The sequence below is a fragment of the Gobio gobio genome, assembly GCF_949357685.1.
Source record: "Gobio gobio genome assembly, chromosome: 17".
Classification (NCBI taxonomy): domain Eukaryota; kingdom Metazoa; phylum Chordata; class Actinopteri; order Cypriniformes; family Gobionidae; genus Gobio; species Gobio gobio.
Window position 1 is genome coordinate 11,735,695 of NC_137110.1, and position 25,069 is coordinate 11,760,763.

A 25,069-nucleotide genomic window follows, 5' to 3' on the forward strand; every position below is an offset into this window, starting at 1 on the left:
GGCGCAGTCACGGGGTCCGCAGTCTCTTCGCCCTGCCTAGAGTCAGTCAGTCAGTCGGGGGAAGGCGAGTCTGCCTGCAAGCGCTTCTCTCTGTGTGGATCCACCATACACACACACACGCTCATACGGACCTTTACACAAAATTAGTGTTAATTACTGAACCCTTTCGGTCTTTTGAGAGTCTGTTTTTCCACCATGGGCGACAAAAAGAGCCCGACCAGGTAAGGAAGCGACAACAGTCGGTAGTTTCCGAGGCGATTTTGGTGTCCGCGCGGCTGTTTTTCGCTCGGTGGATACTCGGATGCTTTTCTCGAGGAGTGTTTCTCCTTTCTCTCAGAAACAAGCGCAGCTATGGCGGCTTTCTCTTCTTCACATAGGACTCTTAACACGACTCTCAGACAAAGAGAATTTCTTTCTACGGGATACGCCTGGCCTCTTCGGACGGGGTTTTTGGTCGAAGTTCACCGTTAAATGGACGGGTTTTGACATTCAATTTCACGCCGTTCACCGACACGATATCTTTAGCTCGCTGGCTAATGTTAGCTGCCGTGCCAGCGGACACCAGTCTAGAGAGTGTATTATATATGTGTTAAGCCCGGTGACTAGGAGCTGTGGAGAATAACCGTGGCTAGTTAGCTGGTTAGCGTGTATTTCCAGTATTTTCCGGTTCTAATAAACCGCCCTCGCGCGTCAAGGGTCGGATTTTCTGTCACTTTCTGTGCCACTTGGGTAATGTTAAACGCATTCGAGACCGAATAAGTCGGGGTGTGGGATGTTAGGGGGCAAACACGGAGCTTGACCTTTTATAATTTGGGCTTCTTTTCTGTTATTTAAGGCCAAAAAGACAAGCCAAACCGACAGCGGACGACGGATTTTGGGACTGTAGCGTGTGCACTTTCAGAAACAGTGCCGAAGCCTTCAAATGCAGCATCTGTGATGTACGGAAGGGCACGTCTACCAGGTATGGGCATTTACACTGGACTTCTGCAGCATTGCAATGCTGATCTCATTGTCACTAACGCAGCTGATTGGGATGCTTTACTTGTTGATTTGCTCTTTAATATTCATAGAAACACCAGTCCTCTCATGCAAGTTAAATGTCATTTATTCAGTCTGATGACTGGCACTAGAATGGAGTGTGGCAGCCAGCCTGTGCAGTCACTGCAGTGATAGGCAAACTTTCTTTGTCCTGCATAAGCTTGAACACAATTTATTGCATTAGATTTGCGTGTAGATGCCTTCACTGCAGCTCCATGGCCATGCATGCTTGCAGATGCATACCTGCTATTGCAGTGCTGCAGTGTTTGCATGTGTGTGGCTCGAGTCAGATTTCCAATTGAAATCCGTGGCTGGCATTTGTTGGGTTTGCTCAAAGGAATTTAATGTCTGGGTGTGTTTAGAATCTGTCAAACTGTTAGAGAGACGTTTGCTGCTCAGAACATTTTTAAAGGTCAATCAGGTGTCAGAAATTCTTCAGGATGTGCCGTTTGATTTGACACATCTGAAAGTGTAACGATTCCTGCTTAATTTAAGAATTAGACCGGCATGCTGCTCACCTGTAATAAAGCTAAGGGCAAAGAGCCAGGCGTTAATGTTGTTTTTCTGGTTCGTATAATTGAATGATTTCGTTACTCTAATTTCTGTGCCGTTCATTTGGAAGCTCACTAACAGGTCTAGGTGTGCTTGTCTATCCACAAAGGTCGTTGTCATACTTTATCCTGGAGGTCAATCTTATTTGACCCCTAGTTCAAGATGTCTAGATGTATCTTTTGCTAGTTCTATGTGTTTGTAAACAATTTATCAATGAGGAACAACTTTGATACCTGGCTTATTGCCATCCCCCCCCCCATTTTAGTAGCTTCTAAGCATACTTCAGTATCCATGTATTATTAGCCTGCTGTTTCATGAATTTTTCCTATTTGATCGTGCGATTTTATTTGATGTACTTCCTTCTAGGCGTGTTAAATAAGGGGTACTCCAGAGCCAGGATTGAGAACCACTGATTTAAATAGTGTTCGTTTGGCCTGAAATGCCATGGTGGTTGTTTTCCTGTAAGTGAATGTAGCTGTGTATCCCCAGTTACGCATGTTCTACGTCTGTCTGGCCTGCGCCGTGTTTGTTATGATGTGTGAACCCGCCAACACTTCTCATCAGCTGACTGATGTGGTGTCTACAGCTATGAGTAATATGCGGCCGCACGCAGCAATCCCAGGGCTCTAACCTTTTCATCTGCTCTTTTACACCCAGTGCTTTTCTGACATTTGGGGGGAAAGAAGAGGTGTCGGGAGAAGTCACACACTCCAAAGCGGCGTATTTGTCAATAACGATTAGTCTGTTTATTCCCTTTGAAAACCCAGCTTAGCTCATGGATCTGTTTGCGGAAAGCAGGCGCGCTACGTTCGTGGTAATGACAGGAAATGATGCCATGCGTGTCGGAAACCCCTCGTCTCACTCTTGCTGGCAGCAGCCCAGCTCCTATCAGTCTGCTAAATAGAAATCGCACGATATTGCTGATGAGAGCCGCTCTGTCTCTGTTTGATCTGCGCTGTCAAGCTTTGATGGATGCGATTGTTTGCTGATGTAAGAAGCTTGGCTCCCTTTGTAATGAGGACTAATTAGCCATCTTGTCCACGTTTGATGTATTCCAGTGGTGCACGGGAGGGAGCGCGGGGCGCTCGCAGAGAAACGATGCGCTCTTACAAGGGTGCAGCAGTTTATGCTCCCATCTCAGCACCTTTTATCTCCGTTTCCCTCGGTGAATAGGTCTTTGTGGTGTGATAACGCATTCCACTCGCCAATTATTTTATCTTTGTAGGTCTTTGGAGTTCAAAGAATGTAGCTACCCCCCCCCTGTGCAGTGATGCTTGTAGATTAGCGATGCATGTGTTGTTGGGGTTTTTTTGTCATGTAAAGAATGGGCTCAATGTGATTCCTGAGCACATTGGATTCAGGCAGATCGATTATTTATCATGCATCGTGCCTTGAACTTGTCTGCACGGGATCGGTAAACTTTTAGGATGAAAGGCAACTTTTAGGGAAAAATATTAATTGAGCATAACAGATTCTCTTTTGCTCAATTGAATCACTAACAGACCTCATAAAGCGTTGGATGTTCACTTATAGACTGGGTAATTTGATGCTCAACAGTGAGCTAATGAAGTGTTGAATGAATTATATGTATGGCTTTCATGCCCGTGTATCCGCAACTTGCCGGATTGTATGAGTTGGATGACATCTTTGCCGGAGGGCATGTCTCTCGCTGTTTTTTCCCACACAGCAGCTGCACTCTTCATAGACTCGTTCGCTTTGTGTTGCCATGGCAGTAGAGGTTATGTAGGGTTATGCTACTGTCAACCCAGCAGAAATTTGTCCTGAATCACTGTGGGCTTGTTGCATGAAATGTTAGACGTGTGGTCTATATTAATTGTGAGGTAGCGCTTTTGGATTCAAGTTGCCTTGAGATGGCTTCAATGTTCCATTTTTACTAAAGTTTCAGAACGTACTCCTTTCTGAGCCCATCAAAATCAAATTTCCTCGCACAGCAGACCTTGAAGCACCATGTTTTAATATTACATTGGAATCCTGAGAGCAGGAGTGAAGAATGCGACACCTTGTTTCAGTATCAGATTCCGCGGTTTCTGTGTTCCAAGATGCATATCAGTCACCCACAGGTTAGAGGGAAGAATCCATTAGGGGTTTCTTAAGTTGATTGATGTGCCGGATCAGGGGGAAGTGCCATTTGGCCTTTGTGTTACCTTGATCTTTAATGCGGTTGTACTTTTACTTCCCCTGAAGCTCCCTTCCAGGTCCCAGCCAAAGTTTTTCCTCCTTTTAAACAAGTGTCCAAGTAGGTTTGTTTCTTGCTATGTCAGATATGATTGATAATCAAATGTAAAGCAAACATTTAACCTAATTCAATAAAGTGAGTCTGATTTCGAATGTTAATTGATTCCTTTAAAGGCAACACATTACAAGAATGTACGAGAATCTGTTAACAGTAGCAAAATTGGAAAACGATTACTTTTTACTACATTTATTTATCTAGGATAATGCTAATTTATGATTTTGGTCATTGTTAATTAAGGTTAGTTCATAATGGATTGTTAATTTATACGTGTATAATAGAAATTATATAGAAATTAACATGAACCTCAATTAATAAATGCTGTAAAAGTATTTTTCATTATAAGTTCATGATACCTAATGCATTAACTAATGATAATTCATTGAATGTAGATTTCCCTCTCAGTTCATCCTCTCTGCTTGTCCAGTTTTCTCAAACTTTCTATATTTAAAACGCTCAATGATAGAGGTGGGAAAAATTGATTCACAGATGAATTGCAGTTCCTTTACGGCTCTGGACTAAGGCCCTGTCCATACAGTGACGTGTTTAGTTATGTAAAAAAAGTTTTGGCGTTTCGGCCACACGCATCAACACGTTTCGGCGATAGCCTGAAACACCTTTTTTTTTAAAAACCGAGTCCCAAAGTGGATAAATCTGAAAATGTCACCCTTGCGTTTTCGTGTGTACAGCCAATCTGTATAGTGAAACGGTGATGTCATCACCCCATGTCTCATGCATGCTTCAAGTCTTCTCCATTTTTAGTGTATCTCTGTGGCCGAATTACAGCGCCACATACTGGTCTGGCATGTGTACTACATCGTTTTGAGTCGGTATCAGTGGTTTCGTGTGTACGCAGATATTTCTGGAGACGAGGGGAAAAAAGGTTCGGATAAGGAAAGCTCTGGCTTCGTGTGGATGTGGCCTAAGCCACACACATCATTTGGTTTTTATGTTATTGAAAATTCTGTTTATTGATACAAATCATTACAGATATATATGCTTGCTGTGTGCAACCTTGTAGAAACAGCTTTCTTAGAGCATCTGCAGCAGCATAAATGCATTTATATTTAAAAGGAATATGTATTAACTCCTCAGTGTATACGTGTTTACACACGCTCAATATGTGATTAGCCTCATGCACAGAAATCAAGATACACACTGATTGACATAGTTTAAGGTCGTTCCGATGTGTTATTTCATTTACAGTGAATGAAAGCTGCAGAGCCGCCTCTTATTGTATTTCTATTGATTGGCCAGAGCAGACATTTTGCTATGGCTTTTTTACAGAAACTTTTCATAGAATTTGGTTACTCGCCAAAGAGAGTTGCTGAATCAAAATTCAATCAAATGGTGTGATGTGTCTTACACATTTCCACCCATACTCAACAGACCGTTTTAGTGTTGACAGTCTCTGTCGTGTGTCATGTAAAGGTAGACACACAGAGCAAGCCCATGGAATATTAAGTATGTCACGGTGCAAGAATTTCATATGAGTCGATGTGAATTTTTCCGTGATTCTATGGGAAATTGAGGCTTTAAGTACCTTGTTCCGCTCGGAATAACATAATATTGTCTTGACACTATTGATTTGTGAAATCTACAAGGATGGCAGAGATTCGGTGTGTGTAATTGATGGAGCGGAGATTTACAATCCAGTAATTTTCTTCGTCATTGCTTGAGTGCAGATTGTTGAGGATAATGAAATTACATAATCAGGCTGTGCTAACACTGTGTCAAATTCCCCCATGCCTCTACAAATACACTTAGACACACTTTTGCTTATCCACAGTTATCAGCATTTAGACCTGCTTTAAACCACAGGCATAAGCTTTTAATCTATACCAGTGTGTTAATTGAGGGTTTAAAACTTCTTAATGAGATTGTAGACATTTAAGCGAATGAGCACAATAGTCGTCTTTCACTAGAGCAAAAATGAGAGATTGGAATTCATGGATGAGATTCTGTGTTTTGTAGAAGTCAAAGAGAGGTGTTGAGTGATAGACCAGTATATTAGCCATGCTGATTCATCAAACAAAATATGGCCATTTTGGGATTGGCAGAATCTACCTATCTATTTTTTTTAGTTTTATGAAGACTACATCTTATTTGCTGTCATTATATATAGTGGGGTTCAGAAGCCTGAGACCACCAGATAATGTATTTATTTATATTATCAGCATAATATTATGCTTGTGTAAATCTACCGACATTATTACGTACATTTTACGTACATCTCATTTGCTGTCTTTACATTGTATTATATAAACTGTAGTGAAAAGGTTTTGTTCCTAATAGTTTTCTAATTCATTTATACAGTATTATTGAAAAAAATGCATGTACAAAAGTTCAAAAAACTCTCAAAGTTAGTTGCACTCAAATCATCCTTGTTCACATTACTTAAAAACTCATGTAACTACATGAACTTAAATTTACTGAGTTGTTTCTACTAAAAATGAGTATTGTCAGCTTTACTTAATAAGTGTTTGTTTGGTCAACTTAACATTGCTGAGTGAAACGAACAAACTGGGCAGTGAATCTGTATTTCCCAGCATGATTTGCAAGGGACTGCATTATGAGAGTAAATTTAGGGATTAAAGTGTTATTTTATGTGTTTTTTAGTAAAGGGAAAGGTTGTTATTTTATGTTAGTGCTTTATGTTCAGTTATGTTGGACATTTAGAGGAGTGTCTGTAATTTTATGGTTACCATTATGCAGAAGAGTGGTGCCTGTGTTTAGGCTGAGTTATTTATGCATTTTGTTTCTAAAAATATGCTCGTTATTTAATAGTTTTCCACTTGCACTTGTTGAGCAAATTATTAATTTAATAAGGTAAATTAAATCAATAAATGTCTTCACCTTACATAAAAAACTTTTATAAATTGAACACAACATTATTAAGTAAACTGCACATATAAATATTATGTAACAGTGACAAATTCAAATGGTTTGTATTTACAGACATTTTGTCAGCTTTACTTGTATTTCTTTTGTTCATAGAACTAAATTGTTATTTGTCAAAAATTACTCAATGTAGAACCACTTGACGCTGTCATTTTTTTCAGTGAATGTTTAGAAATGTTTTATTCAAGTTTTACAGAACCTGATGATTTCTTATTTGTTTTACATATTTTAAGTAATATTATGTCTTATGCTTTTAAAACTCTTATTCCTTTCTGGTTATTTTCAGGTTTAAATAGTATGTTGAATCCCAGATTTTCAGAGTATTCTCAGACGTTTGTTCTCACTGCCCTGGTGATACCGGTTGATGCTTAGTATTGAGTTTGAACCGCGTGTGTGTGTGTTTGGGTGGGCTGAAATTGGCTTGAAAGTGATTTAGCAACAGAGAAATTGCTGGCCATGTGATTCTGAAGGGAGACAGATGACAAGGCACCAGGGAGGAGATAAAAAAAGGGCCCAAAAGAATAGAGAGAGTGAATGAATGCAAGAGAGCGAGCGTGCGTGTTGTACGTGTGTGCGCTGTGAGGAGGGGGTTGTGGGCCACTGCATGCTGAGTTTGATGGACGGCTCTGTTGGGATGTGCTCACTCAGCCAAGAGGCTCTCAGAGGGAAGGCAGAATGGAGCACATCATTACCCAGCGCAGGGAAGCACTGGGCTCACCCTCCTTCAACTCCAGCTCTCCTCCTCCTCCTCACCCGCCGCATGTCATTCAGTCAGTGGAGCAGAGGAGGCTGCCGTTCGCCTGACTCATGGATATATCACGTAACACAGTCAGTGACGTTCGGTGACCACACTTAATCAGCTAACTGAGTAGGAACTGAAGCGGTTTTGATTTAGGGAAGCTGCCTCGCTGTAGTCTGCGGAGCAGAGTGCTGATGAAGATGGTAAGGCAGACAATGGAAGACGAAGTGACTGACAGCTTGTCTTGATAGGAGCTGGAATCTGTTTTTGCCGGAGGAAATATAAAGCTATTACATTCTGCAGCTCTGCGTGTATATAGATGTTAGCGCTAAGAGGATTAGTCAGCCTACTTTATTGCTTGTTGATGTGTTTTTCTATGACATTGAAATTCTTCAGAGCAGTAAGGGCACGGATTTGCAGATAATATATGAAGGCGATGGCGAGGGAAATATCTTTTCTGTGAACTCTTCATGTGAAGGTTTTATTTTACAACAGCAGTCTGTTTGAAAACTCTGTGGCCAAAAGTATTTGGACCTTTACAAAATATCGAATCAAGCAACATTTGCCAAAAAAATGTTGCTAGAACCATTTTTGAAAGACCTGTCACCAAATACAGTTATGTCTTAATTTTAAACTGTGCTTTTATTGCTGTATAATTTAATATTTTTTGTAAAATGTTCTGCTTGCAGAGTGTGCTTCAAAAATGTCTTTAAATACCACTTGCTTTTATGTTTTAATGCAGTGACTTTGGTGTTCAAATACTTTGTAGGCCCGTAGTCTGCGATTAGTCCAGTGTTCAGCCGCAACACTGGTTACATCACTTGCCCAACGTGGCATTTTTTTAATAATAAAATAATTTAGCTGAACAAGAGTCACAGCACAGATCAGCTACAGGAGTCAGATTTCACCTTACTTCGCCTATTTTGCTTCACTCGTGACTGACAAGTCAATTGCGTAAGATTTGGTTTCAAAACGGAATGTAAAAGTGCCTATTTAAGTGAGTTTGCCATTGTACTGTTTTGTTGTTGTGTTTTTCATTTAAGAATACCCACCATTCAAGCAATTGGCACTAAAATGCGCATGGCCACACTGAGCAGAGCGAGCGTTTTCTGTTCATTCCTATGGAAGTTGAGCTTAGTTGAAACCGTAAGGGATTTAAAAGCAAGGTGGAAAAAGAGGGGAAAATGGGTAGCCTATTACGTTGATTAACCGGTGGGGAAATTTCATCACATCACTGTCACATCCCTAGCCCACAGTCTCCAGATATTTTAGTTGAGTGTGGGAGTACAGCTCCGTTGTGAAACTTTTCTCTCAGTGCAAAAGTAAATCACAAAGGAGCAGTTCAGCGACAAGACATGGTTTCCTATTGAGCGCTTAACAAAAAGTGCTTCTTTGTTGAATTTCTACTTATTAGTTTAGCAGAGCAGGCCAGTCTAGACATAAATATTCAGTAAATTGTTGTGTTGAATAGGGTGCATATTGCACAGCCTTTAGCTCGTTCATACTAATTTGAAAAGTGACCTGTAATTATACAGGTCAGAGGCAACGGCAGGACATAAGGTTGAGTGAGTCTGATAGAAAAGGAATCGCTCTTTCAGGTCATCATATGAAAAGAAACAAGCCTCTGCTGATAGATGGATCCCTATGTGGGTTAAACACAAACACTACACCTGGTTTGCAGTCTGAGTAATGAGGGGAATAGTGCGGTTTCCTTTGGTGAAAGGTCAGACAACACAGGAAGCTTCTCTCGGATGGATCAAATAGAGAAAGAGATGTTTAGAGAGACGGATACGTTCTTTTTACTCTTTGCTTTTTTGCTAGTTATAGACTGGCCCACACCGAGTCTGTGCCTGATTTCTAAATGCAAAATGCTGGTCAAATTTTGTGTATTTATATTATTTGTATAATTAATTTTTGTTCATTTAATGTTTGTAATTTTTTCAGTCATTTAGTCATAGAAATTGTTAATTTATAAAATTAATAGGAAATTAATATTTAGTTTGAGCTTGTGACGTGACAATCAACATTTCTGCCTTTTTTCTATTTGTGTATAATTTGTGTAGTGCAGTTTAAATCTATTCTCCAGCATAACAGATTTTCCCCCAAAATTGGTGCAGAAAATTAAAAAAGCCAGCAGATCGCATTTGGGCAACTATTTGATGTTATATTCATTTTTTTATTTACTTTATCCGCTAACTGCCCCGTTTTCACATTGCATTTCACATCCACGTCTTGTGAGAGCAGTTCGATTTTTCACCACAGCTGAGATCTTCTCCCCAGAGAGCAATTTCCTCGGGGAAGAAGGAGGGCAGAATCACTCCAGAAGGTGGAGATGAATGTTTAATGTCCTCCACCCAGTTGAGAGCGACAGCACGGGAACCCAGGGCCTGTTCTCTAGGTGCTCTCTTCACTATCTCCGTTCTGTACAGCAGGCACAAAGCCACTAATCGCTTAGTAGAATGGCTTATGGGAGCCCGGTCCCAGAGCTTGTTCAACACTCGCGCACACATGGCAGCTTCATCATCCCCCACCAGCCAAACGCTTAATGCTGCTACGCCAGAGGATCAAGGCGCTCCGCAAACTGCCACTGCACATAACTGTCATGTTTGCCGTGATGCAAGAGGCGAATGATGTTAAAACTAGTGGTGAATCTCACGGATGCTGTCAGGAAATGTCTAAAAAGTATAGCGTATTTTTAGGACAAATATGAATGTTTTTTTTTTTTTTACACATTCAGAGTCCTCCATCTGAGATGAATTAAATCCATAGGCTCAGTAGAGACTCTGGGTTCAGTTTAACTAGCCTTGTCCTTTAATTGACAACAGATTGCTTTTTAGATTGCAATCTGCCTATAAAGGTACAGCGCCTTGTAGTCCAATACCATGCATAAGTAGCAGAGATGTATCCCATTGACCCGACTGTCCTCTCTCCAGGGCACTTTGTGGCCCCATAGCATGCAAGAGTCAATGGCCGTGATTGCCTGCTTATGCTGCACTTGAATTGGAGAGCAGTGTTAATTGAGCGCTTTTTTTGTAGCCTCTCTTCACTGGAGCGTTCTCTCATTCTGTCTTGCCTCTACAAGCAATCTGTTTCATTTAAAGCAGCAGCCATAATTTACTGCACCGCTAACGTTTGTGTAACTGAAGCCGAGACTGGAGCCTCACGGAAATGTCAACTGCTCCAGGAATTAAAGAGCCTCCATGTGTGGTGTCATTAATTACAGCGCATCAGTTTAAAGTGACACATGCCACCATGGGGGGCTTTTCAGACCAAGGCTTGTCTTCACACAGTCCTACATTTAGAAAATTACCAGTTTTATATATATAAAAAAAAAAAAAAAAAAAAAAAATATATATATATATATATATATATATATATATATATATATATATATATATATATAGTTTAATGCCTTTTTCTGTTTGGTTCAATGCCTTTTTTTTGTAATTTATTTATTTTATTTTTGCATATTTTGTTTTGTTTGTTTAATATTCAACAGAAAGGGCAATAGCCGGGTCCAACAAGCCCCTTAAGCTAAGAAAGCCTTGATAACCCTTAGTTATAAATAAAACTTAGCTTGGTTGGAACTCTTTGTAATGAGACTGGTGGATCTTGAAGGTTGTGTAGTGATTTTGACTTTTAATGGTCCATGCATTTTCCCTTGGTTTAATCTGAGGCTTCCCTTACACTCTAAAAAAAAAGGCTCGTAATCATAGGGGAACCTTTTTTAGTGCTATATAGCACCAATTTTGGTGCTTCAGTGGTTCTTCAGCGGTTCTTCAGAGGTGCTATATAGCACCTTAGTCGAAGAACCTCTGAAGAACCGCTGAAGAACCTCTGAAGAACCGCTGAAGAACCACTGAAGCACCAAAATTGGTGCTATATAGCACTAAAAAAGGTTCCCCTATGATTACGAGCTAAGAACCATTTTTGGTGCAATATAGAACCTTTTTTTTTTTAGAGTGTATACTCAAGTTGGTTTCTTTCCAACAAGGGTTTGCTGAGTGGAATACTAGCATACTTCTTACTGTATACCGCACAGTAAACGTTAGTATGCTGTGTAACACATTGCAATTCATCAATTAGTGAAAGCAATGTGTGTGTTACTATAGTAATCCAGGTCGAACGTTCAGTGAAAAAGTCATCCCTTACATCCCAAAAACACAAACACAGTTCTCACGAGCATGACAGTCCAACTAATGAACATATTACAATTATGACAAGATTAGACATTATATCGATCACGAAAAGCGGAATCAAAGGAAACAAACATATATTAGGAGTTTATTATCTTACTTTTCAGACATACTTTGGGAGCTGACGCTTGAAACAGACAGTGGAGGAGGTTTAGACGCTCCAGCCTTATACGGTGTGGAAATGAATGGGTATTATCATCGCTGAAGTGAACGACAATACGATCGCAAATGAACAAGCAAGCAAACATGACACATGAGCATATCAAGCAAAAGCCAGCATATATTAGTCCTGTGAAACAAAACAAAATCAATGTTACTACTCGCCTATCGAGAAGAAATAAAGCAACCTCGGCCTTCGCTCCTCGAGTTCTCTCCAGTGCTGGAAAGTTGATCCGATATTTATACGGGTCCTACTTCTTGCCTGATTGTAAGCCCTTCTTTTGTTCCACAGACATCTTCCACATTTGTTCTTTATCTGCCATCTCTCTCTTTCTGTCATCGCTCTGCTAATGTCGTCCTGTGTCATGTCTTTTGAATAATGACGTGCACTGAGCGCTAGGGCTGTCACTTTTTATTCGATATTCGAATATACATTCGAACATAACGTGAAATATCAGTAATCGAACTATAAATAAACTATCCGGTTTTTAAAGTGTTGGGGCGCTCGTAGGTATTTGAATATATTCAAATACATTGCTTGATTTTTGATATCTGTTCAAATTAGATTTTTCTCAAAAATGACAGCGCTCTCTTCTCCCTGTCATTCGTAGACACGCCCCTTATTGCTGATTGGCTATAAGTTTGTTTTGGTACTCGGCCTGAGACACTTTTCTAAAGCAGTTTTGAAATATCACTTACCCCACCTTTTAAGTGGCATCCGTTTTTGTTCTTGAAAGTAAATATGAATATTTTAAATTTAATACATTTTGCATAAGAAATTCTTTAGCCAGGTTAAATCGTGATTTTTCAAGTTGTAGGGTAAAACATTATTGATGTTTCTTCCAGTTCATTTATTCAAACTGTGAATGGAAGGACTTGTCAAAGACATACAGTATTGTACAGTGTGCGGCATTGTGTACTGCAGATTTTGTCATGTAGGTCGTCTACATACTCCATGCATAAAGAAATTGCACAGACAGTATACTATATACAACAGAAACGGACATTAGTTAGACGCAGAATATATTGAATTTAATGCAAATGAAAATAAGGTTCTGAGGGTAAGAGATGCCCTCAAAGTTCAGTAGTTTGTCTAATTGTATAATTTACACAGCACATTTTTTTTAATTTGTCAACAGGAAATGTTTTGAAGAGACATTCTAGACACCATATAACAGTACTTTGTCCTTCACAGCGTCGTGTTCATTCAAGTGAAATTAAGTGTGGCATATGCCCTGACTAATCCATAGAAAGAGTAGTATGAAATTCCAAAACACATTCCCTCAACCACATTCCCTCATCCAACCCCATTCAAGTTTCCCATAACTTGGCAACCAACGTCTGTTCACTAATGTGAGTTTGGTCAGTGTCCATCTCAAACTGTATGCCATTTCTCTCTTCCCACTGGAGAGGTGCCACTTGTGTTCATACACAAGTCATAGTCAACAGGATGAGGCGGTCATGTGTCGATCGGTAAATAATGCATTGTGTGGTTTTTGTCGTGCTCAGGGAGTGTTGACAGCAGTCCTGACATGCCAGTGAGCTCTCGTGGCCGAGTTACAGCTGGCACTGATTCATGGCTCAACCACTCGGCCTGTTTCTGTCTCGCTGAACTGCCCCTGATACAAATCTCCCCGCGTGGCAAGAGATCCACCGAGGGGAGGTTAATCAAATCAATCACATGCCTGTCTGCCGCTAGACTCCCGGGCTAACCTCAGGTTGGAAGGGATTTCTGGATCCCCCTCAGGAGGTAAACTAAGCCAAGTACCTGTTAAGTGGAGGATCGTGCACTTTTGAAAAAACCCCAGTCTGGATTAGAGCAAATTCCCCAGTGCTAAATGTACTACAGTGGATGACCTGAACAAATGGATGCATATGCTCACATTTACACCGTGGTTAATCTCAAATCTATGCGTCTATAATGTGGTTTGGTGAAAAAAAACGATGTGTAAAACAAATGGATATGCACCACACGGATTTCACGTGAGTAGCTGTCCAGTGTGTAAATAGGTTGCTGACATCACAATTCCTCACGTGTTGGTGTGTTGCTGATCAGCATGGCAAGTGAAGAAGACACAGTGCTCATAGAGCCTGCTGCCTGCGTCATATACGTCTCCTGTCTGGGAACCTTCTGGCTTCCCAATTCGTTATAACAGCGATGATCAAAAAACTTGGACAAAAGTCACTCTTTGTAAACTTTGTTCAATGAGTGCCGTATGCTCAAGGCAATATGGCTAACATGACCAGCCATTTATGCCGTCATCACCCAGGTATTAATTGTGTGCAAGCACAGGTGAGACCGAAACCACACACACTTCCTTCTGTTTTAAAACAGGCGCTCTGTGCTAATTCAGACAGACAAAACTAACAAAAGCGCTGTGTAGACCTTGACAAGGAGGCCAGCGTGAAAGGCACTCGGGACAGTTGACGGAACTGTCACTGTCCCAAATGGCCAAAGAAGTGTATCATTAGCATGTGTTTAAGCCTTGCCAATATAAACAAGCAAGAGAACTTGTGCTTGTTGTCTGAGAAGCTTGTTCTGTGTGCACATCTGAGGCTCGCACATGGAAAGCCGTGTTTCAGTGTGCAAATTCCAAATTAAGTTCTCTTTCATGCACAACTTTTTATTGCACTTGAATGGACAAATTAAAACAAAATTGTCAACGTGCCTGTCTTGGCGATTTTTTCTTAGGTATGACTAATGCCTAGTTCAGACTGCACGATTTTCAAACTCGTCGGATCACTGCTCTTCTCACACTGCATGACTATCTGGGCCAGCATTCAGTCACTGCTGTGTTCCCACTGCACGATGGATCGGCGACAGGGGGTTTCACACTGCATGACTACAAGAGGAATAATCGCCGACAGCTCTGTCCCATCCACAAATTACGTTTCACAACAAAGCACACGCGAGAAGTGAGAAGGAAACAACGCGAGATCACTCGTGCGTCAGACTGCCGTTCTCGCGTGAGACTGGAATTGTTATTAAAAATATAGACAACTATATAGTAACTTGCGGTCCAAATTGTCTTTGCGCTGATTTGCAGCAAAAGGGAGAAAAATTAAAAAAAATATTATGGTGGAGGAAATGGTTGGGGAGACACAGGGAGCAAGGATTGTGTTCTGGAAAGAGAGTTTGAGGTAAATAAATAATTTTGCAATGTGCTGCTGTTGCGGCTGGTCAAGCAAATGTTTGTGCTTTGTGTCTGTTGCACTGTACATATATATGCTTGATATAACTGTACATATATATGCTTGATATAACTGTACATATATCTGCTTGATATAACTGTACATATATCTGCTTGATATAACTGTACATATATTTATTAAATTACTTATATTATGGTCTATAACTTCTCTCCGAACCTCCCGCTATCCTTTATCTTGCTCTCTCATTGGCTGTCGGTCATCTCCGATCTATTTTTCAGTCAGAACACATTTCACACAGCAGGAGTTTGAATCGCAGACAGGTCCAGATATTCAGCATGCCAAATATCTCGCGGGCGTCTGCGACTCATCGGCGATTCTCCCTGATCGCGTCTTTGATCATTCACACTGATCAAGTGTGATTGTCACTCACGTGCGTGAGCACCGATTTGCCTATGATTTCGGGCATTTGTCAGCGATTTCGTAAAACCTGTCGGCGAGTCAAAATCAGGGCTAAAATCGGGCAGTATGAACTAGGCTTTAGTAAATTAATAATTATGAAAATTATGAAATTTTTAATCCTTCATAGTTTTTTTTCTTTCATAGTCTTTAATGGATATGTTGCCTTTATAGCATGAATTTAACTATATATTTTCACTTTGGAAATTGTTTGCTTTTCTGTAGTGCGTTAGTTCCTGATCTTTGTTTTTTTTTTTTCTTCCCTTGACCAGCACAGACCTGATGCATACTCCCATATATTCCCACATGCTCTAAAAGATGCTCTCCAGTATCTTTGCCAGCGGGCCCTCAGGCTCATCTAGATTCCTTGCAGAGGTTGTATTGATTGGAATTGTACTGGCCTCTTGAACATGATTCCCCATTATGAGGGATTGATTGGTTTCTCATTGGCTGGTCTCTGCGAAAAAGGCGTCTGTATCCCATCAGTCATAGGGAGTGAAAGAACCATCGCTATCTAAGGAACACAGGTTTTTGTCAAACCACCAGTACACAGCTGTTAGTTTTATCTAGGGTTATCTATTGGTTTTGAGTTGAATGGCATTAACAGGACCAATAGGTCTTGGGATCACTAGAGCTGCTTCTGTCAGTACTTCCATTGCATTCTGCCTCGTTTATTATTATGACCTCTTACACTCATTGCCAGACACAACTTGACATGATCCTAGTGACAACCTGTTGCGACAAATGTTGTGCAGCACAACAGTCATAGCCAGTCAGTGCGATCCGTGGATGGGTTATTATAATGCATGCTTTCTTGCAGTCATAAACGTCCTCTACATACACAATGATTCAGACTCGTTTTCATGTGTTGTTACATTCCAAAATGTGATAACACTCCTTGCATTCTCAGGCTTATTTTCTGTGGTTACCATTAAAATAAGAGCACCTGTTAAGCGGGACAGTGCAATGCATTGGCCAAGCCTTCATGTTTGTGCATTTACGTAGAGTGTGTGTCTGGACTTAATCTTTCATTCATGAGTTTTAAGAATCTAACCGCCATCTAAACATTCCCAACTGCGACTGATCTGAAATATTGAGGTGAAGAGGACTCCCGAGTCTAAATGTTTAGACAAAGCAAAAAACACTTGTGGGCTTCAGCTCTTCCCCCATGATCAGTTGAAATCCTCTGTTACCCCCAGCTGCTGCCAGATGTTGGCCATTATGCTTGAGGAACGTGAGTTGGCTCGGGCTGCATGGCGCTCTGCCTCAGATCTCAGACACAGCCCCTCGGCTTTTAATTAACTCAACACCGCGCCGAGGAGAGAGAGCCTCCAGCGCGCAGCCGCTGCCTGTGTTTCCACCGTTACGGAATGTGTGTGCGCACAGAAGCAAAAAAGGTTTCCTCACCCACATAGATACTATGCTTCATTAGTAAAGAAATTCATATGCTCCGTTTTTGGGCTGGACGATATGACCTACAATCAAAATCTCAATTAATTTTACCTTGATTACATGGTTTTTTTTTTTGCTTTGCTTTTTTTGGCTTCATAGTTACTGACAAGGTTTGCACTGTAAATATTTTCAACCATTAAAAGTGGGATATTTTTCTAATGAAAGAGTGGATTTCTTATCTTTGTGATTTTAAAATAATTGAAAGAAACAAACTTTGATGTTGGCTTGAACCGGGACTTGAACTCCGGTCGCCTTGTGCAGAGCTACGGCAAATGTCATGGCGCTGCCCACAGTTATTTAGTCTATGGGTCATCACATTTCTTACAGATTTCTGCTTGTTATAAACCTGATACAGATAAATTCGCACAGAGAGTACATTTATTTGAATGCATTAAAGAGTGTGCGATTGCATGTGTGAATTAGTCAAACCGCCTCTCTATTAGGCCATGTGTCCACCCAAAGCGTTTTTAGCCTGCTTAAAATAATTGGATATGCAAGCCAGCCAAGTGAAAAGGCGGTTTGGTGGACACAGCCTTAATTATGATGCTTTGAAATAATAATACCCATCCGATGATCTAAAATCGCTTGAATGTTCAAACCGGCAAGCCTTAAAATGCATAAAATTGAAACTTTTGTGAAGACCTCGTGCGCTGTTAGAGACGCGGCTTGGCTCTCCATCACAGAAAACGGCTTGCAAGTGTTTTCCATGTTATTCTTGAATAGTGTAAAATCGCTTGAATGTACAAACTGGCAAGGCTTTAAACACATACAATTGACAAACTTTTGTGAGGATGTTATGGAAAGTGATTAACTTACCTGTACAATAAACTGTATAAAACAAGCAATTACCCTAGCAATACTGAATATCCAGATTGTATAAACAAATATAACTGCTCCTGAATCTTTTTGTGTGCCTGCAAACTGCACTTGATGTGCGAGCTACTGTCAGTTGGTGTTTGAGTCACATGACAACACACGCGGTAGTATGTTTTTAAGAGGAAACTATTAAAAAAACGAGATGACTGACAATGAGAATTTCATCAGTTAGAGGTTCTGAATTTCGGTTTCGATTATTCATCCAGCCCTGCTTAGTTTTATAAATCACTTCTTACCTGGTAACTTTTAAAGCTGGTATATTCATTAAGTGCACATGAGAGCAGATGAATATTGTGTAGTTTTTTTACTCAGCCTCGGTTCAGGCTTGCACGTTTTGTAAACTATGTTCTCATGTTTGAACTTTTAAACACATAAAGAAAATCTGAGAGTAAGAAATGACCTTAAATGAATATCTGATTTCATTAAATAACTACTTATATTTGGGTCTGTTCCTCAGACAAAGCTATTATATGGCTTCATAAGACTTGAGATCAAGTCATATGGACTATTTTTATGGCACTCTTATGGTACATTTGGTACCTTGGTAGAAAAGAGCTGCATGGATATTCTGCTTTTGTAAATAATATTAAAAATGTTTTTGACAATCATTTTTATGTAAACTTTTCCCTCTCTGTGCTACTTTGTTTACCCCAAGTTTTGATGGAGCTTGTCTGTTTCAGACGACAGCCAGACTGAAAACCGCTTTCTATCCGGTTTGTGACAAATGGGGCCAAACCTTCGAGCTAATCTGATTAGTCCCTATGACAATGACATGCTGCAAATGTCCCACCCTATGATCCTCACAGTCATTTATTAAAGGAGTAGAGTAATGAGATTACACATTCAGCAGACCCACACAGCTGGCGATGGGCAGTCATCACATTCGGGGAACAGTGAAAGGGTTTTAGGTACTGAAATGCCTGTAGAGGACATTACCTGGCTAGGTATGTCTCAATGTCTTCATCACAATCCACAGAGTCTGTGCTTTAAAATGGTTTTGTGTAAACACTGACTGAGGTGGATTACATGCAGGGGTTTAACCTGTTCCTTTTTTATCCTGGTTGAGTGCATTTCACCATAGATTTCTGTTGTACGTGTATCTCTGTAAATGCAATGGGTCCCCCACCCCTTAAACCTTAGGGACAAGACAAGGTTATTTTCTGTTGTAATCAAATGCAGAGATGTTGGAGCTTGTGTTGAACCAAGAACATTCATTTGAAAAGGATATCATAATACTTCAGGCTTTAGATATTGAACCTGTACTTGTCGATAACCTAAAGGCTCAGCATATGAGTGAAGAGTTTATTGGTTTGTGCCACTCTTGATACTATCAACTCTGTTTGGCCCCACAGGAAACCCCGCATAAACTCCCAGCTGGTGGCACAGCAGGTGGCCCAGCAGTACGCCACCCCTCCTCCTCCAAAGAAAGAGAAGAAGGAAAAGCCAGAGAGGCCTGAGAAAGATCGGCCCGAGGGTGAGCGTCCCGAGGGTGAGCGTCCCGAGGGTGAGCGTCCCGAGGGTGAGCGGCCCGAGGGTGAGCGTCCAGAAGGTGAGCGTCCCGAGGGTGAGCGTCCCGAGGCTGAGCGTCCCGACAAAATTCCAGTTGACAGCGAACACACGGACAAGGACAAAAGCGAGAAGGAGCAGCCTGACAAAGAGAAGAAGGACCGGGAGAAAGAAATTACCCCAGCCATCACCAAGAAACCACACAGCAAAAAGAACAAGTCCGTTAGTCACCAATAAGATTTTGAAATAAGTGGTTTTCTTCTTAATGGCATGCGTAACCAAAAGAGTTTCTCTTTACAGACCCAAGTTAGACAGCCATCGAAGCCCACCCAGTGAACGAAACAGCATTCAGTCCGGCAAATCCTTAAACAAAACCAAGAACTCCCACATCTCCAGGTATCTCACCTTTTTATCTTTACACTGTTTCTTTTTGAAGTAGTGACAGGATCATACAGCAGCTAAGCATGAGTGGAGCTAAGCATTACGCTCTCTCTCAAGTTTTTGTTTTTTGAAAGGAAGAAATTAATACATTTATTCAAGGACATGCTAATTTGATCAAAAGTGACATTTATAATGTTACTAAATATCTCTATTTAAAAGAAATGCTGTTCTTTTTTTAACTTGAACTATTCAGCAAAGAATTCTGAAGGGGGAAAAAACTATTACCTTTTCCATAAAAAAATTAAGCATCAAATTCAGGTGCTGGTACCCAACGCCCTGCCCCTCAGCAGGGTTCTCATAGTCTAGAAAGGTGAAGACACTTTTATCAGCACCAGACACTGCCATACAGTCTCGTAAAGCTTAACGCTGCTATCTAAAAGCCCAAATAATGGTAGTGTAATAATAATAACTGCAGTTGAAGATCTGGCTTGAGAATGTTTTCTAAGTCACTCTGACAGTGCTGACTGCCAGCTTTGTTCAGTGACGAAAGTCACTGTAGAAACTGCTCTGATTCACAAATGCCTCCTCTCTCTCTCTCTCTCTCCCTCTCTCTCTTTCTCTGTCTGTGTCTATGCCTTTCTCTCTGAATGAGCGAGTCGTGGGCTGATCTCAAATGAGCAGCACAGTTTTACTCCCACACACGCCCTGTTGGCTGCCGTCCCACCATTCTGTTTCTGTCTGCTTCTGCCAGCAGAGCTCATTGTGTCACATTGTCTTGGAGGCATACTAACAACTGAGGCTAATGCCAATCAATGAGATTTAGCTTTGTGCTTTTGCCATGCACACAACCCTGGAAATATGTCTCCTGCTTTTTTGAAAGATTTTGTGGTGGACTTTTTGTGTAAATGTCAGTTTCGGTGATGTTTAACTTTTGAAATGTCTGCGGTTCAGTGTTAATCTTGCTGATCTCTGTTCATCTTTGTCTACTTTGCTGGTTTCTGATAGAGCAAACAAATGTTTAGGAAATGTGAACCTGGCCTTATTTCTTTCTCTCAACCACCCTTTCACCTCAAATTTCTGCATTCTAAGCAGTGTTTAGGGATTGTTACTCCTAAATGTTAGCGCTAATAAAGTAACTTGATTTCATGTTGTTACTTTTTTGAGAGAGAGCAACTACTGTCTTTTGAATTAAAAGCTGTGTGGGTGGACTGTTTTTATGGTGGACAAGTGTTTGCCCCCTCAACGTGGTTTGCATGAAACGACCATACCTTTTCTGCATTTAAATCAAAATCATGCAAATACTGCAAAAGCTGAAAAGCAGGAAAACTCATTGTTTGTTATGGCTTGGGCTCAGAGGGAGTCTGTACTTTTCTTCACTGATTTTAATTGTGTCAAATTCTAGTTAATTTCTTCTATCTTTTTTGTATTTTAAAATGATTTGTTTAAAAATATACATTCAAAAGACATCTCTTGTGTGTGCCAAGACTGCATTTATTTAATCAAAAATACAGTAGAAATTCAGAAGTTTGAAATGTATTTACTATTTAAAATATTTGTTTTCTATTTTACTACAGATGTTATTTATCCCTCCCTGTGATGGCAAAGCTGAATTTTCAGCTATCATTTCAGTCTTCAGTGTCACAAGATCCTTTTTTAAGTAGAAATCATTCTAATATGATGATTTGTTGTTCAAGAAGCATTAAGCATTTCTTATAATTATCATTGTAAACAGTTGTGCTAAAAAGTAATAAGTCTGTGAACTTTAAAGGGGACTCAACCCTCTTATAGTCTTAAATATTGTCTCTCAATCTACATTAACTTCATAATAATAATAATAATATAATAGTTTTATTTTACTGGCCATAAACTTTTGAATGGTAGTGTATAGTCCACATAACAGTTAAAGCAATAGCAAACATTCACCTTCATTTAAAAAAATGTAAGCCATGACAATACATGTGCATGTTACTTCACTATCTTTGTAATCTGAATTGCGTTATTTGTGGCACTACCCTCCTGAATATCTCAATCTCTCTCCCCATCCGCAGGCCCAAGCTGAAGAACATTGACAGGAGCACAGCCCAGCAGCTGGCCATCACTGTGGGGAACGTCACAGTGATCATAACAGACTTTAAGGAGAAGACCCGCACCTCCTCCACCTCGTCCTCAACAGTCACCTCCAGCGCCAGCTCTGAACAGCAGCACCAGAGCTCCGGCTCCGAGAGCATGGACAAGGGCTCATCCCGTGCTTCGACCCCAAAGAGAGACCTCTTGGTTGGGCACGATGAGTCATTCTGAGCGCCACGGACGCTGTCGAGACAGCGGGGATGTACCTCGCCTCCATTTTCCCCTCACCTTGCCCTGAGCCAACTCATATTCATTTCCATCCAAGGGGGATGAACGGTCCTCTTACCCACACACACTTGCATACGTAAACGTACATTTTGTGTGAATGGTGCAAACCTGGGCCATGGCTTTGGGCCGTTGAGTAAACTGTACCTCCTCTCCCTTTCTGGAGACATCCCACTCTTGTATGTATTGTTTTATATTTGTATGTGGATGTGCAGCTGAATCAACTTTTTTTGTTTTGTTTAAAAAAGAAAATTCTATATGTTAATGTCCGCTGTGCGCAATAACCACCGACATTTTAACTATTCTGGACCATTTTTGCTCTTATTTATTATGTTGCATCTTTCTACTTTTAGAGATTTTTCTCAGTTTCACACAGCTAAAGTAGCTCAAGGCTCCCCTTTTGTGTTGAAACGATCACGCCGGAGATTCCTGAGAAACTTCCCACAATGGTGCTAGATACACTGTGAAATGGTTTCAGTCCTCAGACTGACGTTCACACCATAGAAACAGATCCCTCTTGAAAACAATGGAAATACTTGTGTCAGGCTGCATTCTTCTGTTGCTTCTATTTGGGATTTTGATTTGAAGATTTGTGCACTGCGGCTCCCTAGATCTGGTTTCGTCAATGAACTAAACGGATGGTGTTTTGCATCCGCTTTGTCATGGAGAAGACAGCTGGGATTCAGAAACTGCAAAGAGATATTGCGAGCATGATGTGAGCTTTGGATTTGAACATTCGGAACCGAGCTTTCTTAATGCTCACTTGGCTTAACGTCTGGTTTTGCAAATGTATTTGAAACGTTTTATTTGATGTCCTTCATGGTCTACATATGATGTATTGTAAAAACACTAAAAGGGTTTGACATCTCAAAGGTCCGTAGGCCTTTTTGTTTGCGTTTTTCCTAGTTCTTTTTGATCGAAAGAAACCGATTTTAATGTTAGGGCTTTACTCAGCCTCGTTTTATTCTGAAGACAAACTTTTCCCCCATTATTTTCCAAAACGTACATGATGGAGAGCAGTGCTGCAGTCACTAAAACAGTCCGAGCCATGCTGAACATGAACTTCAAACTGTCATTGAATGCACGGGAACTCACGCAAGCATCCACTACCAACAGTTTTTACAATTTGTTTACTACAGTGTCACAAGCATGATTTCACTCAATATTACTGCTCCCCATTGACTCAAAATACTCGAGATGTCTAGCTGGCGTTCCCCACAAATCTCAGTCAGCAAATCGTCCCTTTGAACTGTATTAAACTTGTACAAAGTATGTGTATATGATATGAGTTTTATTTATTGAAGGACCAAAGGAATTTGATATTGATGACATGCTAGACAAATGAATAATTCAAACTGTAATTACCATATGTGTGATATATAACATTTTAATAAAGTCTAATATAATCCATTTCAAATGTGTAATTCTTGTCCTCTTGATATATGCAGAATATTTGTATACTTGTAAATTCATAGACATTCAAGTCAAATCTGTAAAGACAACACTGACTTCTGTCATTGTACCGCGTGTTCATTCTGCTATGGCATAGAATTATTACAGTGAACTCCCATCAAGCTGTTTTTCCCTCCTTGAATTGTTCTTTTAATCTTTTGTATGTTTTGAAATTAAGAGCTAAATGGACATTTTGATCCGCTGACCACTTTGGTGCTTTGAATGGGATCCTGCTTCTGTTAACAACCTTTTTGAATTTCACTTCTCTAGCAGAAGTAGACAGACTAATAAGCATCTTGTATAAATGAAGGCTTTACTGGGTTGTCTTGAGAGGGTAAACGTGTGTGTCTTCTGTATTTGTGATGTTAACCAACCAAACCGCTATTGATTGTTGGATACAAAGCATTTCAGTTGTATTGCTATTGATTTAGTTTTCTGACCCAATTAGATCAGTGCAATTCAAGATGGACACTTTTTCTCAGAAGTATGCAAAGTAATAACCAGAATGGGAGATGTTTGACATCACAAATCACGTCAATTATTCTGCATTGTTCAGATTATTGAGATTTTACTACATTTTAACCCCTGCAAAGTTATCGAGTTTGCAATGTATAGCTTAAGACAACGTTTCGTAAAATGTATGAATATAGCCATTTTTTCACTTGCCTTATCCGCTGTCAGAAACGGTTAACTGAATTTTGTAAAATTGTAAAGGAAAAAAAAAACAAGCAATGAATTGTAACTTAATTTATTTAAATTTGAGGAGAAAAAACTATTGCTGAATTTAAATAGCTTATGTATAACTAAAAATGGTGCAAAACCCAACATTTTAGGCTATGAATAGCAATGGAGCTAAACGTTTTTTTTGTTTGTTTGTTTCCTTTTTACGCGCAAGCAGTTCTGTTCTTGTGTACGACCAGTAACCTTAATTTACTGTGTAAAGATGGTTACTTTTTTTAGCTTTTTTTTTGTTGTTGTCAGAAACCCCAAATATAGAATGCTTGTTTACATATGCTATAGCGTTAACCTTGTGAAATTTCAGTGTACCTGTATAGTCCTGGCTCCTTTCCTTTTGTCAATATCTTGTACAAATGCTTTTACGGTTTCCTTTTGCATAATAACTTTTTTCAATTGTTTTTGCTAGTTGTTGTTTTTTGTCAATTTTGTGTGGCGCTCATTATTTTAATTGTAAATGTACATTTGACTTTTTTAATTGATCACTGCTCCTTGTCTACAGCTGATACAATGCTAACATTCGACAGATTTCTGGCATGTGCACGACTTTGCTTTTGGAGGCTTCTTTATCATTTCCCTTGCTTCCAGTAGAAATGTCTATTGATGCATTTTGCTTGTGTTTTTTTCCACAAATAAAATGTTCAAATTATCTAACGTGTTGTTTTTGGTCCTTTTCATACAATTGAACTTCTACACACCCAAAGCTACTGCATATACAGTGACCCCAAAATGCAATTATAACCAACTGATCTCAAGGTCGTTTTACATCAGGACATGTCCATATCTTATCTTCCATGTTATGTTTCTTTAAAATAAATGTCATTTGGTTTGATATTTTGTCTAATGCATTGACATTCAATGCAGCTG

At 40.0% G+C, this 25,069-nt stretch overlaps 1 protein-coding gene across 1 annotated transcript; it reads left to right on the plus strand.

The window, feature by feature from the left end:
- Nucleotides 1-24,853, plus strand: rybpb (RING1 and YY1 binding protein b). Its single transcript, XM_079840149.1, has 5 exons — nucleotides 1-221; nucleotides 836-961; nucleotides 19,129-19,500; nucleotides 19,583-19,678; nucleotides 21,712-24,853. Exons 1-5 carry the CDS (start codon nucleotides 196-198, stop codon nucleotides 21,959-21,961), a joined length of 870 nt encoding a protein of 289 aa, XP_079696275.1. The 5' UTR covers nucleotides 1-195; the 3' UTR covers nucleotides 21,962-24,853.
- Nucleotides 24,854-25,069: the final 216 nt, after the last annotated feature.